At 44.6% G+C, this 14,539-nt stretch overlaps 1 protein-coding gene across 1 annotated transcript; it reads left to right on the top strand.

Moving 5' to 3' along the window:
* Positions 1–3,056: 3,056 nt before the first annotated feature.
* Positions 3,057–7,536, top strand: LOC138171604 (glycosylation-dependent cell adhesion molecule 1-like). The gene is made up of 4 exons (XM_069101137.1): positions 3,057–3,229; positions 3,777–3,821; positions 6,764–7,018; positions 7,310–7,536. Exons 1-4 carry the CDS (start codon positions 3,169–3,171, stop codon positions 7,420–7,422), a joined length of 474 nt encoding a protein of 157 aa, XP_068957238.1. The 5' UTR covers positions 3,057–3,168; the 3' UTR covers positions 7,423–7,536.
* The last annotated feature ends 7,003 nt before the right edge of the window (positions 7,537–14,539 follow it).

Raw genomic sequence — 14,539 nt, 5'->3', positions numbered from 1 at the left:
TGCCATTTCCTTCTCCAGTTCATTTTACAGATGAGGAAACTGAGGCAAATAGGATTAAGGGACTTGCCCAGGGTCACACAGCTTAAGTGTCTGAGGCCAGATTTGGACACAGGACAATGAGTCTTCCTGACTTCAGGCCCAGTGTTCTATATACCCACTGCCACCTAGCTGCCCCATGCCACCTCTGTGCAAGTATTTATAGAGATAGAAAAATCTGGGTTTGGATTCCAGCTCCATTGCTACCACTATGAGCCTCTTCCTCACATATGAAAGGAGGGTATTGGTCTCAGTTGCCAAATTGTGTCAATCCATCATCCCAGCATCTCTTGTATCTATTCCCTCCTTTACACTCACACAATCACCACCTCATATTAGGACCCCATCACCTCTCCTTTGGATTACTGCAGGAGCCTCCCCACTGTTCTCCTTGCCTTCAGCCTCTCCCCTCTCCAATCCATCCTCCCCAGGGCTGCCAAATGGATATTTCTAGAATATGCCTCCTATCGCCCCTATGATCAAATACAAATTTGTTAGGCATTTAAGGACATTCATAGGCAGCTCCAAACTATCTTCCTAGATTGAATCCATACTCCACTCCCCTTATGCACACATTCTGTATTCCTGCCAAACTCACCTACCTGTAGGTTTCCTGTCCATGACATTCCATTTCCCACCTCTGGAGACTCCTTTGTTTAGGTAATCTATGATGCCTGAAATGGTCTCCCCATTCACCTCCAACTCTCTTCCAGACCCAGAACCAGAGCCACCTCCTAATCCCAACAGATCCCTCTAATTTTTTAATTTCTACCCCAACCTCAAACTTACTCTGCATATTTTTTTAACTTATTCGTGTGCATATTGTTCTTCCTCTTTACTATCATAGAAACTCTCTGAGGGCCAGGAAATGATGTGTTTGTCTTGAATTACAGTGCCTGGAACAGTTCCTTGCACATTAAGACAGGACGTATTTCATTGCGCTGGGATAGGAAAGTCTATAGTGAAGAAATTCCTTCTACCAATACAAGTCAGCAACTTAGTCTTAGAGAGCCCCCCCAAAGCCTTGAAAGATGGGAATATCTTGTCTATGGTCACGGAGGCAGTATGTGTCAAAAGCAAGACTTGGATCCAGATCTTCCTGGATTCAGGGTAGCTTCTCTGACCATCACCCAATACTGTCTTTCTTCCTCACACATAATAGCAGCACAACAAATGTCTGTTGAATTGAATTGGATGATTTCTCAGTTTCCTTCCAAGTCTAAAAGCCTAAACCTGTGTTTCTATAACTATCCCCTATTCTCAGTCATTTGGCCATGGTCACCTAAGCCTGGACATCTCCCACGTTTGAACATTATGATCCTTTGCCCTCCTCAGCAGGCTCCATACCCCACCTCCAAAAGACCAAGACACAATTCAAAATGTACCAGGTCCTCTGAACTTGAAGGAAACTACAAAGGGCAATTTCTCCCATCCCCCAGACCCTCCACAAGCATCCCATCTCCTCCTGTAGCTCATCCAAGAGTCTAGAACCAACTTTCAAATCTTTACAACCAAAAGAGCAGTAGAGTCTGACCCTCTGAGGATCTGCCCCACCTATGCTGAGAAGACCTTCCTGGGTAGGCTGCCCAACTCTGTCCTATCTACACCAGCCGAATCATGAAGTTCATGCCAGACCATAAAATGACCAAGAAATCCAGTGAGAAACTGAGTAAGTGGTATCTTCTATCCCAAAACTACACAAATAACCAAATGCCCAGAGACAATGAGAAAAGGGACCCCTACAGCCAAGTGAATGTCACTGGGACCAAAAATATAGCCTGCAAGACTTTGTGTCCAGAGGCAGCAAAAGAAGAGGGCTCCACTGAGAAATCTTCAGGATGGTGGGATAGTCCTACCATGGAAATCCCACGGGACAATAGTATGCAGCAACACCAGGTAGCAGCCATTTGGTGCCACAATGCTCAGACCTAGACAGCCCAAGCCCAAGACCTCCAAGGACTCTAACACTCCAAGACATCAGGGAGATTCCTGAAGACCCAGGGCTCTGAGCCTCAGAAATCTAGAAGGGGCAGCAGAGGGGCTAACCTCAAGAAATGGAGATCAACAAAAAGAACAAAAACCAAAACCCAGGTGATCAAGCTGGGCCAACCACCCTACTCAAAAGTGTACCGGGGGAAGAACTTGGCCCTAGCACAAAGCTCCAGTTCAGGAACTAGAAAGACAAATTCATCAAAGAAAACAATTAGCGTCACAAATTATTTCAAATCTAACAGCATAATTACTAAAAGAAGAGATTCAAAAAGAAATAAGTGGATTTTCCACAAGTACTACAGGAATATTTGGAAGAAATAAAGCCAGAGATAAAAAATAAAATAAAATCTCTTGAGAAAAGAATTGGGAGAACTTAATTAGCTTAGAAAAGAAAATGGTGAACCTCACCTAAGGAAGTGATTCCTTGAAAACTAGAATAGTCTAAAACAGAAGTTAATAACTCTGTAAGAGAGCAAGAAAGATTAAAATAAAATCAAAAAGCTGAAAAAGTAGAAAATATTAAGACATCTGTGATCAAAAACAACTGAACTGGAAAAGGGGTCAAAGAGAGCTTTTAATAATCACTGGACTCCCTAAAAACCATGATTTTTTTTTAAACTTGGACACTATATTTCAAGAAATCATAAAATGAAGGCTGCTCAGATCTTTTAGAATCAGAAAGTTGAGCTAGAGTCCACTGAACATCTTCTGAATAAACCCCAAAAGGAAATCTTACTCCCCCTTTGCCAGCTCGTCAAGGACCACTAGTCATTGCTAGATCCCTACTCCTTACCTCCCCCACCCCAGAGCACCCCCAGGGAACACCGCCCAGGGTCACAGCCAAAGGTGCCTTCTTGTGCGTGCCCAGCCAAAGGGAAGGCCGTCAGCCTTCCTTCTCTGTTGAAGCGTTTCCTTGAAGCTGTGATTCCTGGGATTGACTGGTATGGTAAGAATTGTGAATGAGCTTACCCTCTTTCCAGCTGAATCTCTTCATAGATTGCCCCACCTTCACAGACACAGCTCTGGTGTGCAAGCCCAACCCCCACATTTCCACTTTCTATAAAGCCTGGGTCAGACGCAGGCCCCAGCAACTGGAAGTTTCCTTCCCCCAAGGTGACTCGGCTCTTGCTCAGACCAGCCATGAGATTCTTCCCTGTAATGCTGCTGGCCTGCATGGCAGGTGCATCCTCAGTCTTTGCCCGTGAGTCTGGACTCCCTCCCTCCTCCTTAGCTAGAGATCAGAGGGCCTGATGAGATAACCTCAAGAGATTCATCTCTCTTCACTGGGCTAGAACTTCTTCTCTAGGGGCTGATCCTAGAGGACCAGTTCCAGAACTACCTGGGGCTAGTGCAGAAATGGGGTCAGACCAGACCCAAAGCCAGGAGAGGGAATTTGGGAGCAATGCTGGGTGGCTCAGGCAGAGTCCCTCCCCCTTCCAAGTTCTCAGGGCCCCAACTATAAATGGGGAACAAGGACTTCACAGGAGAGTCAATATCATACAGAGGGAATATGAACTGAATTTGAAGTCACAGGACCTGAATTCAAATCCTACTTTTATCCTTTATCAGTTTAAGTCATTTTACTTCTTTGGGCCTCAGTTTCCTAATCTGTAAAATAAGGGGGGTAGACTACAAAGTCCTTCCAGCTCTAAATTTATGATGCCATAAACCTTCAGAGGCCACCTGGGGTGAGTTGATGAGTTAAGTGCTTTGGAATCCCTCATGATGATGATATTTTCCTTCCTCAGATCTGAACGAGCTAAATGATGCCGAAGAAAGGCATGCAGCTGTGTGTAAGTCCATACCCTTCTCTGACAGGCTTCCTTTGGGGGAGGCAGATTCCAGGAATGTGTTTTTACTTAAGGAGATGGCAAATATTTCATCTTTGGAAAGAGTCCTTCTTGATAGCTGACCTCATTCCTTTCTGCTATGGTGACTAGACAATTAGTCAGTGCAGCTCCCTTAAGAATGGGGAAGATTTGGGGCAGCTAGGTGGCGCAGTGAATACAGCACCGGCCCTGGAGTCAGGAGGACCTGAGTTCAAATTCGGCCTCAGACACTTGACACACTTACTAACTGTGTGACTTTGGGCAAGTCACTTAACCCCAATTGCCCCCCCAAAAAAAGCAAACCTCCCACCCCCAAAAAATAGAATAGGGAAGATTTAGGGGAAAACATGGAGACAATAAGACTAGAGAGGGAAGAGGGGGAGGTTACCTTCAATTCCAGCAAAATTCTAGATCTAGGGTGGGGAACCTGCGGCCTCAAGGCCACATATGGCCTTAATAAAGGATCTGATCCATAAAACTTGGGTTCAGTCAAAAGGCCGGACCCAAGGACCTAGAAGGCCACAAATGGCCTCGAGGTCACAGGTTCCCCACCCCATTCTAGATTATTCAGAAGATTGTTAGTGAACATCTAGAAAAGGGGCCATGTGACTTCATCAAAAGCGAGTCAGACCAGCCTTCTTCCTTTGTTTGATGGAGTTTGAGCAATGAAATGCTGGGGCTGGTCTAGCAAGGTGCTGATGAATTACGCCACCTTTGTGGAAGATAGATGGAGAAGAGCACTGAACAAATTATACAATCAGAGGTGGAGAGCTGATTGATTGGATTGCTGGACTCCCAGAGCGGCACTCAGCAGTGTGGCTCTAGTGGAGTAGCCCAAGGATCTGGGCTTGGCCCTGTGCTGTTTAACATTAGTACCAACAACTCTGATAAAGGTAAATCCTTACCCTTGCTGGGAGAGATGGATGACAGAGTCAGGATCCAAAATGTTCAGTGATTTCAGTTGTCTCTGACTCTTCATGTCTCCATCTGGGGTGTTTCTTAGCAAAGATACCAGAGTGGTTTGTCATTTCCTTCTATACCTCATTTTACAAATGAGGATACTGAGGCAAACAGGGTTAAGTGACTTGCCCAGGGTCACATGGCTAGTAAGTGTCTGAGGCCAGATTTGAACTCAGGAATATGAGTCTTCCTGACTCCAAGTCTAGTACTCTATTCACTGTGCCACCTACCTGCCCTAAAAAGATTGTTAATGGGTGAGAACTCTGGACTAAATTCAATGGGGCAAAATTTAACAGTTAATTTCATAAGTATAAAACAGTAGAGGCATAGTCAGACAGCAGTTTGTTGGTAAAATATATTGGGATTCGAGTGGCCTGAAAGCACCCTGTGAGTCTATAGCTAATGTAATCTTGGGCTGCATGAGAAAGAGATTGCTTCCAGGAATAAGGAGGCAACAGTCTCTTTATATTCCACCCTGGTCAAGACACATCTGAAGTTTAGTCCTGGATGCAAACATTTAAGCAGGACATTGAAAAACTAGAAGCACCCTGAGAAGGACAGCCTAAATCCTGAAGGCTCTTGATTCCATGCCAGGAAAAAAGCATCTAAAAGATTGGGCATGATCAGCCTGGAGAAGAGGTGACCTCTATAAGTCAAAGGTCCTGGGTTTTGCCCTGTGCTTGTGTTCCCAACCCTTAGCACTGTGCTTGGTATATATCAGGCACTTAATAAGCTCTGCTAATTAACTGAAAAGCAGGAGTAGATTTGTTCTATTTGGCCCCAAGGGGCAAGATCAGAAACAACAGATGAAAACAAAGCTATTTGTTTAGACTTGATATCAGAAAAAAAAAATCCTAACGATGAATACTGTGCAGAAGTAGAATCTTCGGCCTCTGTCTCATTGATGATCTTCAGCAAAGGCTGGGTAATCTCTTATCTACTATAGCATCATGGGGGTCTTTTTCAGGTATGAGTTAAAATAAATGGCTACTGAAAGTTCCTTCCGATTTCACAACTGATTTTGATTACTAGGGGCAGCTAGGTAGACGGAGCAGTGGAGAGACCACTGGGCCTGAAGTCAGGAAGACTAATCTTCCTAAATTCAAATCCACCCTCGGACTCTTCCTAGCTGTGTGACAAGTCACTTACCCTATTTGCCTCAGTTTGCTCATCTGTAAAATGAGCTGGAGAAAGAAATGGCAAAACATTGTAGCATTTTTACCAAGAAAACCCCAAATGGGGGCCTACAGAGTCAGAGGACTGAACAATCACATCCAGCAGGCTGCAGGGGTTTCCAGTGAGACAAGGACTCTTCTGAAAAATTAGGAAAAGTAAGCACGAGTCCTACTTACAGATTCCTCCCTCCAGTTGACCAAAGCAGTAACCAATACTACGCACTGGAAAGCCAGCTGAATCTGAGGCCAGAAGACCCAGTTCTGCCATTTGCCAGCTATCTAACTCAGATTAATCACTTCCCTTCCAGGGGCTTCAGTTTCCGCACATATAAAATGAGAAATCCAGACTAACTCAGGGTTCCTTAACCTTTTTAATGTTATGAACCTCTCTGGCAGGCTATAGGCTCCTTCTCAGAATAATGTTTTTAAAAGAATGAACTAAATGCATAGGACTACAAAGGTAATTAATTTTGCTAGTATAAAGATGCCATTTTTCCCATTCAAATTCATGGCCCCTTCAGGGATCTGTGGACCCCAGGTTAAGACCCCCTGGACTAGACAATCTTTACAGACCATCTTGCTCTAAATTCTACGGTATGATTCTAAGTTTTCAGGATCTGCTTTGCACATTTTCCACCTTGCATCCAGTCCTCATGGCTTCTCCTTTCCCTAATCAGAAATACTCCTACTCTTCCCCATCTAAATCCCAGTAGAAAAGGGAGGACTTTACTCCATCTCACTGGTTTTCTCTGTCTCTCTTCCTGCTCCCAGCTCAGTTAGACTCTTCTAACAACCCTAACCGCTTCATTGAAAGTGTTGCCTCCAATGAGCGTGTCCGCACTCCCAAGCAGGAAGCTTCTCTTGAAGATAGCTCCCTTGAAGATGTCCTCTTAAACAAAAAGCTCTCCAGCTCTGAATCCCCAGAGAAGGAATCAATGAGGAGCCTACGCCATAATAACGAAATCATACAGCTCGAGGAAACAGTCAATGAGCGATCAGAAACCAGTACCAAGAACTCCCAACAGGGTAAGAGTGGAAAGTGGGGCAAGAGCTGAGTGGCCTTAAGGGGAAAAGAGGCAGTCCCTGGAGAAAGGGGGGACCTTAGGGGAAGAGAAGGCAGAGGCTGAGGGTACCTGGGTGGGAGAGGGACATCCTAGGGAATTTCTTTAAAGTTCCACCTGAAGTTAATGTGGTATAAATGATCACTTGAGTCCACAGCTCAGGTGCTGAGTTGGGGATTGGCAATGGGGCTGACTCCTCCCGCTGCCTATCCCACCCAAATGTTCTGCCCTCTTACTCCATCCCCACACCCTGCAGCCACCACAGAAGGAAGACTTGCCAAGCTGGGCCTTAAAGTTGGAGAAGAGATAGACCTAATGCTGACCAAGATCAAGAACAAGATGAAAAACTATTTCCCTTTGAGATCTTAATGTGGCAATTGTGGATCCAGCACTTGGGGCAGGGCCCTCTAGTCCTTACAGCCCCAAACTACTGGGGTTTCTCCAAATACCTGACAAGATATCCTGATTAAACACTGCATCCCAGACTCAGTGTTTTGTCTCTTTGTTGGGCCAAACCCGCCAGGAACCATACTAAATCACTATTTATTCTCGGGCATTTTCATTTTATCCCTCTTTCCTGGCTCTAATATCTCAGCCTTACAAACATGCTAGGGTCTCCAAATATTTCTACAACCTCTCTGTCCCTTCAAACAACAGTCCCATCTTTCTCAGGCAAGCATTTAGAAAGAAATGGCCTCCTGCCTCTACTTTCTCAGCACCCTCCCCAACACTCTGCTGAGACTACTCTTTCCCAGGCTGCAGGAAGGTGCCCTCTTTTCAGTTTCCTCTCTTTGACCTCTCTTAAGCATTCAGACTCCTTGTCTTTCGATACCTTGACTCATGCCAAGGACACTGAAGTCCTCGGTCACTATCACTATTCCCCTGGCTCCTCCTCCTACCCCACTCTCCACACCCATCCAACTTTCTGCATGGGACATTCATCACTTCATGGCATCAACTACCTCCATCTAGATTGATTTTTGTCACTGTTTGACTGCTTCATCATATCCAACTCTTCATAACCTTGTTTAGCGTTTTCTTGACAGATGCAGGAGTGATTTGTCACTTCCTTCTCTAGTTCATTTTACAGATCAGGAAACTGAGGCTAACAATGTTAAGTGACTTGTCCAAGACCACATGGCTAGTAATTATGAGGTTACATTTGAACTCAGGTCTTGCTGCCTCCGGGCCACAATGACTGAACAACAACAAAAATTTAGAGATTATAATAATGGGGTTATGATATTTATATAGCACTTTAAGATTTTCAAACTTCATTATAAATATTATCTCATTTGATCCTCACAACAAGGCTGGAAGGCAGGTGCTATTATTGTTTTCATTTTATAGATGAAGTTAAGTGAGTAACCCAGAAACACCCAGCTAATAAGTGGCTGAGGCAGAATCTGAACTCACATCTTCTTGACTTCAGTCTCAGCACATCCCTCACTGTGTTTCTTAGCTGCGGATGATGCATATTTGGTATGGTAAACTCAATTTAAGACATTGTTCTTGTATCTTTATGAATCAGTGTTCTGTCTAGTCATCAGTTGTGGACAACAGTTCTCTGTGTAAAGATCCACCCATTTCAGCAGACTTGGCTTGTAGAATTCTCAGGGATATTTGGTGGGGCTTGCATTTAGTAGCACTGGGATTTGCCATATGTGAGTTTAAAATAATAATAATAATAACTAATTTATATAGCACCTACTATGCACCAGACACTGTGCTAAGCACTTTACAATTATCTCATTTGACCCTCACAACAATGCTGCAAGGCAGGTGCCATTAAAGAGAGGAAATGGAAATTAAATGACTTGACCAGGGTTACACAACTAGTAAGTGACTGAGGGTCTTAGTGATTTGAACTCAGGCCTTCCTAACTCCAGGTCTGGCAGTCCACCCAGCGCACCACCCAGCTGCCCTTAGAAAGGTGAGCTAGCTTCTGGTGTAAAATTCTCAGCCAACTGATTATGTCATTTTTTTAAAGCAATCGGGGTTAAGTAACTTGCTCAAGGTTACACAGCCAGTTATTTTTTTGTGTGGGTACCGAGTATCTGAGGCCGGAACTGATCCCAGGTCTCCTGATGCTGGGGCCAGCGCTCTTACTCACCATGCCACCTGGCCGCCCCTAAGCAATCGGGGTTAAGTAACTCGCTCAAGGTTACATGGCCAGTTATTTTTGTGTGGGTGCTAAGTATCTGAGGCCAGAGCCAATTCCAGGTCTCCTGACTCTGGGGCCGGCGCTCTTACTCACTGCAACAGCTGGCCGCCCCGGATTATGTCATTTTTGATATACATTAGATGATAAATTTTCCAAGCCTCCAGAAATGTATCACACAGTTTCCACTGCTTCTCTGCACAATCTGCATCCATCAGAAAGTTGCTTTTCTTGCTGTTGTAGTTTGTCCTTTGATTTCAAAGAGGACCAATGACATCACAGGGTGATATCTTGACTCACAAGTGAATTGGATTTAAGTGAGGCAGAGTTACACAGTCATCAGCCTCACTCTTTCCTCCAGGGTCATAAAAGTCCAGTGGCAAGGCGAAAGTCAGGATGACTTGTAATGGCTTGGCATCTTCAATGTCTGACCACACTGTAAGCACTCCACGGCTCCAGCTGCCTTCATGATCATCGGAACAAACTGTTCTCATCCACCCATTTTGCCAGCGAAGTCTTCATATGCTTGGGGTAGACACCCCATTAATTCACCGTTGGGTCTGAGGCCCATCAGTTACCCTCAACCTAGTTTAGCCCACCTGCCAAGACAGTTTACCAGGGTGTGGCCACTGCATGTGCTACACCTTCTGAGAGCCACAGGTGAGAGTTGAGGACCAGCTAGACACCAAAGGTCGATGAGCAGCCCTGAACAGTGCTAGGCAAGCCCTCACACTAGAGGCGCTCGTCCTCCTTGAACCCCTATATGCCCCTCCTCTAGGGTCACCTTTCTATAATTTCCAGTGGCAACGAACTACCGCCAAATCACTATCATAAACCCGTCAATCTCATAAACAGACCTGCCTGACTCGGTCATTCGCTCAACACTTCCTTGGTGGTTGCATTCATGTGCGTTTCTCCTCTAGGGCACATTTTGATTCTGCTCTTGGATCATGGCCATCTCAAAGGACCCATCTAGACACAAAGCACATCCACTTATACCAGTGGAGATTTGTGAAATTCAGCGTCAGCCTTTCCTCTCACTTTGGAAAGTGACACCTATTTTTCCCAAAAGCATTCCTGTAAATTCTCATTATTCTGTGTTCTAAACACATCCATGAACCTTCTTCTTCCTTTGTGACACATAATTTCTCATCTTTCTATAGCTGCTTGGGAGAGAACAGTGCTGTGGCTCCTTAACATTGTTCCAGGGTTTTGTTTATTACAAATTGTCTTTGTCATCCATTTTACTCTACCAAGAGTATATGATAAGACTGGTATCAGACAGGGTTAACTGCTTTAAATGTGTTATTTCTGTTAAGCTTTAGTTTCCAGGTGCCAGACAATCTCTTAACATACAATCTCAACTTTATCCTTGATGGCCTTCTGCAAGGTATTTGTGTCATTTTCATCCATTGGTTCAATTTGGCCTCTAGATTTAAGCTTGAATGCCTTCGATCTCTATGGGGGGGGGGGGGGGGGGAGAAAAAGAGATGCAGAAGGAGGGAGGGGGGGGGGGGGGGGGGGGGGGGGGGGGAGGGGGGAGAAAAAGAGATGCAGAAGGAGAGAGAGGGGGGAAGAGAGAGAGAGAGAGAGTTTTAGACATGATCAATGAAGGAATTTGTTTCGCTTAACTGTATATGTTTATAATGGTAGTTTTATTTTTCTTGATTTCTCAGTGGGAGGAGGAGAAGGTTGAAGGGAGAAAATGCAGGCCTGGAAATAAAACTGATTTCTAAATGTATTAACACCATTTAATGGGCAGAGATTCCCGTTCCTGGAGATAATGATGTCTACCACTAGATAGAAGCCATAATGTTGATTAGAACAAATGATACTGCAGTGGCAAAGGCCCGAGTATGGATAGTGGCCCAAATGAGGGAAAGGATTGGGAAATAAACCCTAAGAACCCAGAATGGAGATTGAGACTTTAAAAAAAAACATGGTTAATATAGGATTTTGGTTGCTACATATTTTTGTAAAGGCTTTTGTTTTTGTCGCTTTCTCAGGATGGGGGGATGTGCTGGAGGGGAGGGAAGAGATCACAGGGAAAGAAGGTGAACCTGAAAAATAAAATAGTAAACCAGAGGTTTATTGGACTCTTTGAATTCTGGAGAACCCATACCTGGGTATTCTGAAAACCCCATTTACCGTATCACCTGCAAGTCAACCTCTTTCAAGGAAAGTCCAGAAGAGGCTGAGCTAATCTCCGGGGATCCAATCTGCCAATGCCAGTGGGACTTGAGAGAGTAAACCCAGAAGAGACACTACATATGTGATTGTGAATTTACCTGGAAGAAATTGAAATCTTTAGCCAAGTTGGTGGCAATTCTGAGCCCCTGAGTGAAGGTGAAGGAGAATCCCTACCAAGCTACTAGGAAAGAAAGGGGGAGTCTTTCAGCAAAGGCCTCTAATCCCCTTGCTGGTACCCCTTCCAGAAAGTGAAAGGCTTTGACCGATGGGCCAGGGAACACTGAGTGGGTGATGGTACAGGTATAGTCTCAGTATCAACTGAGATCCCAGCCAAGTTGGATGCAAGAGGATTCAGACCTACCACCTTTATCACAAGTTACCCTGGCCCATGATGAGGACCAGTGACTGGGTCAGAAGTGGAGCCATTTTTGCTGTGGCCTTCATGACATCCACAAAATCTGATGGGCATTAATTCCTCAAGGGCACAGAGTGACTGGGAAGCTGTGTCAATAGTTCAAACCTTAGCCCTCTAGACCAATCTGCTCTTAGGTACAACTTCCTGACCTTTTAGAGAAAACAAAAGAATGCTAACCTAGACTACATGGCAGATACTGCTCATAATACCCTTCACTCTTTCAGATAAGGGCTTCCACCACTTAAATGGCCTCAGAGCCATCGCTGCACAGCTCTGACTTCAGGAATGTGAGAAGGCTAGCAAAGTCAGCACTGGAGGGAGGAGCTTAGTGTGGATGAAAAAAAGAAAAGAGAGAAAAAATCGAAGACAGAATGAAGTCTAAAAGGTAAGTCTTATCTTAAAGGCTCCTGATGGGAACACAGAATCTGGGAAGCTGTACTCTCTCCCTAAGACACCCCTCTTTTCTGGACCTAGTAGTTTGGACTTGATTCAGTTGGACAGAGAGGGGAACCTAGCTTCTAATGAGAGGGGTTAGGATTCTTTTTGTCACTTTGTTGAACTGATTAAACTCCTACCCTGGTTCCCAGGGGTCAAATTATTTAAGGCTTAGGGTTAGGATTATGTCTAGGGTTTCCCTAAAAGGGAGGATTAAAAAGGTACTCAATGTGCAATTCGAACTAGGTATGGGATGGGTATTTATTTCCTATGTTCTCGCACAATCATGCATTGACTATAAGATTAAACAAGTGGTGGTGCTAATACCAAACCAGTGGGTAGATCCTTAATACCACTTAAACAGACAGCAATTTTTTTTTGCTTTTTTGGAGGGAGAAGGTAGGGCAATTGGGGTTAAGTGACATGCCCAAGGTCACACAGCTAGTAAGTGTTCAGTGTCTGAGGTCGGATTTTGAGTCCTCCTGACTCCAGGGCCAGTGGTCTATTCACTGCGCCACGTAGCCACCCCCAGATAGCAATTTACTGAATTGCCTATTAGGCATTTTATATCTAACCAACCTTTTGTACTAACCGAACAACTCAGTTCATGTCTGCTGGTTAAATGGTCAGACCTGGGCCCCATGCTCTGGTTGCACTATCCTCTTCAAGAAGTCTGGAGCAGTTGCTAAGACACCCCCTTTTGCCACCATTTAGCTCCAACCAAAGTGACCCAGGAGCTCTGGATATCTCAAACTTGTGAGGTCACCTCCAAGTCTGGAAACATTCATCTCAGAACAGATACTTCTTTACTGAAGATCAGGAAATAAAAAACACAAAAGGCAAGGAGGCACTCTAGCATGATTACCTAGCTGAGTCCTCCTGCTCTAGCTTGCCACTGCAGGGAATCACTACACTGCATCTGCCCAGCTGACCAGATGTATTTCCATATGGAGATGAGGGTGGCTGTGTCCACTTGAGCCAATGCTGGATCCCTGCTAAGTATCCTTTCCATGCTATGGCTAAGTAAAGCTTCTCTTGCTAACTCTTAGGTCCACAATGAGTGATTAGTTTCATTCTGATCTGATCCTGAAGCACCAGACTGACCTGAATGAGGTGTGGCCTACAACCCTGACCCTCCTTAGCCAATCAGTCATCAATCCTATTAATTCTGCTTCCACAACATCTTTTTCACCTGCATACACCTCTCTGCTACCACTGTAGTTCAGGCCTTCATCATTTCTTATCTGGGCTATTGCACTAGTCCCCTAAGCAATCTCGCATTCTAATCTTTCTCCTCGTAGTTGGCACATTGATAGGAGGGGAGGAGAGGAGAGGAACCCCTTGTCCTGGCCCAGAACAGAGTATACATTTGGAGCAAGACTATTTAATAAGAAAGAATATGAATTCCTCTTCCCTTTCGCAATGGACCAAGATTCCACTCATCCCACACTGAGCTTGAGAAAAACCTAGATTGGAAGTTAGTTTATATTTCTCATTCTCATTCTTCCTGATGTAACTTCAGCTAAAGAAAAAATTCCTGGTAAGGGGGCAGCTAGGTGGCACAGTGAGTAAAGCACCAGCGCCAGAGTCAGGAGGACCTGAGTTCGGATCCGGCCTCAGACACTTAACACAAAAACTAGCCATGTAACCTTGGGCAAGTTACTTAACCCCAATTGCCCTCCAAAAGGCAAAAAAAAAAATCCTGGTAAGGTAAACAGGAAAGAAAACACAGGATTCAGAAAGGGACTAGGGTTTCTTATGACTATGAGAAAAATGGATTGCATAGGAATTTGGTCCCCATTTCCCCACCTTCCATCCCTCTGTCTCTGTAGGGTTATTATCCAAAGGGAGACATCCCTGAGAACTGAGCAGGAGTCACTAACTTTTCTCTTAAGTGTACTGAGTTCAAATTACATCCTCCATAATTCATTTGGTGTTTGGAAGACCTAGAATGAGCTGTGGAACCTTCCTCCCTCAGGTCAATATTAGGGTGAAGTACTGAAATAGTGGTTCAAGTCAGGAGCCAAACAGAAGCAAGGGAGCTAGAACAATGTCTTTGGAGGCTTGGAATTAGAGGTTCTTCCAGTAACTAGAATGAATGTGGGACCAGTTTTTAGTTCACCCTGTGTCCCACTAGGTCTCATCCTGAAGTCACCTTGAATCTTTGGCCATTTAATAAAAACGGGACTAGAAGAGAGAGGGGCAAGGGTCTAAAAAACTGGAAAATTATTCCAGGGACTGTGAAAATAGAACCATTTGTGGGTGTGCTGATAAATGTTTAACAA

This window comes from Petaurus breviceps, unplaced genomic scaffold (assembly GCF_028583685.1).
Source record: "Petaurus breviceps papuanus isolate PSGF00001 unplaced genomic scaffold, PetGlider_PUasm1.0 454, whole genome shotgun sequence".
NCBI lineage: Eukaryota > Metazoa > Chordata > Mammalia > Diprotodontia > Petauridae > Petaurus > Petaurus breviceps.
Note: the sequence above shows the minus strand (reverse complement) of the source record. Positions and strands in the feature narration are given on the sequence as shown.

Excerpts from the sequence above, each read along its gene's own strand:
- LOC138171604 (XM_069101137.1), top strand. The coding sequence starts at position 3,169 with ATGAGATTCTTCCCTGTAATGCTGCTGGCCTGCATGGCAGGTGCATCC. Across the intron at positions 3,230-3,776 it reads TGCATCCTCAGTCTTTGCCC|ATCTGAACGAGCTAAATGAT; the intron begins GTGAGTCTGGAC and ends TTCCTTCCTCAG. Across the intron at positions 7,019-7,309 it reads TACCAAGAACTCCCAACAGG|CCACCACAGAAGGAAGACTT; the intron begins GTAAGAGTGGAA and ends CACACCCTGCAG.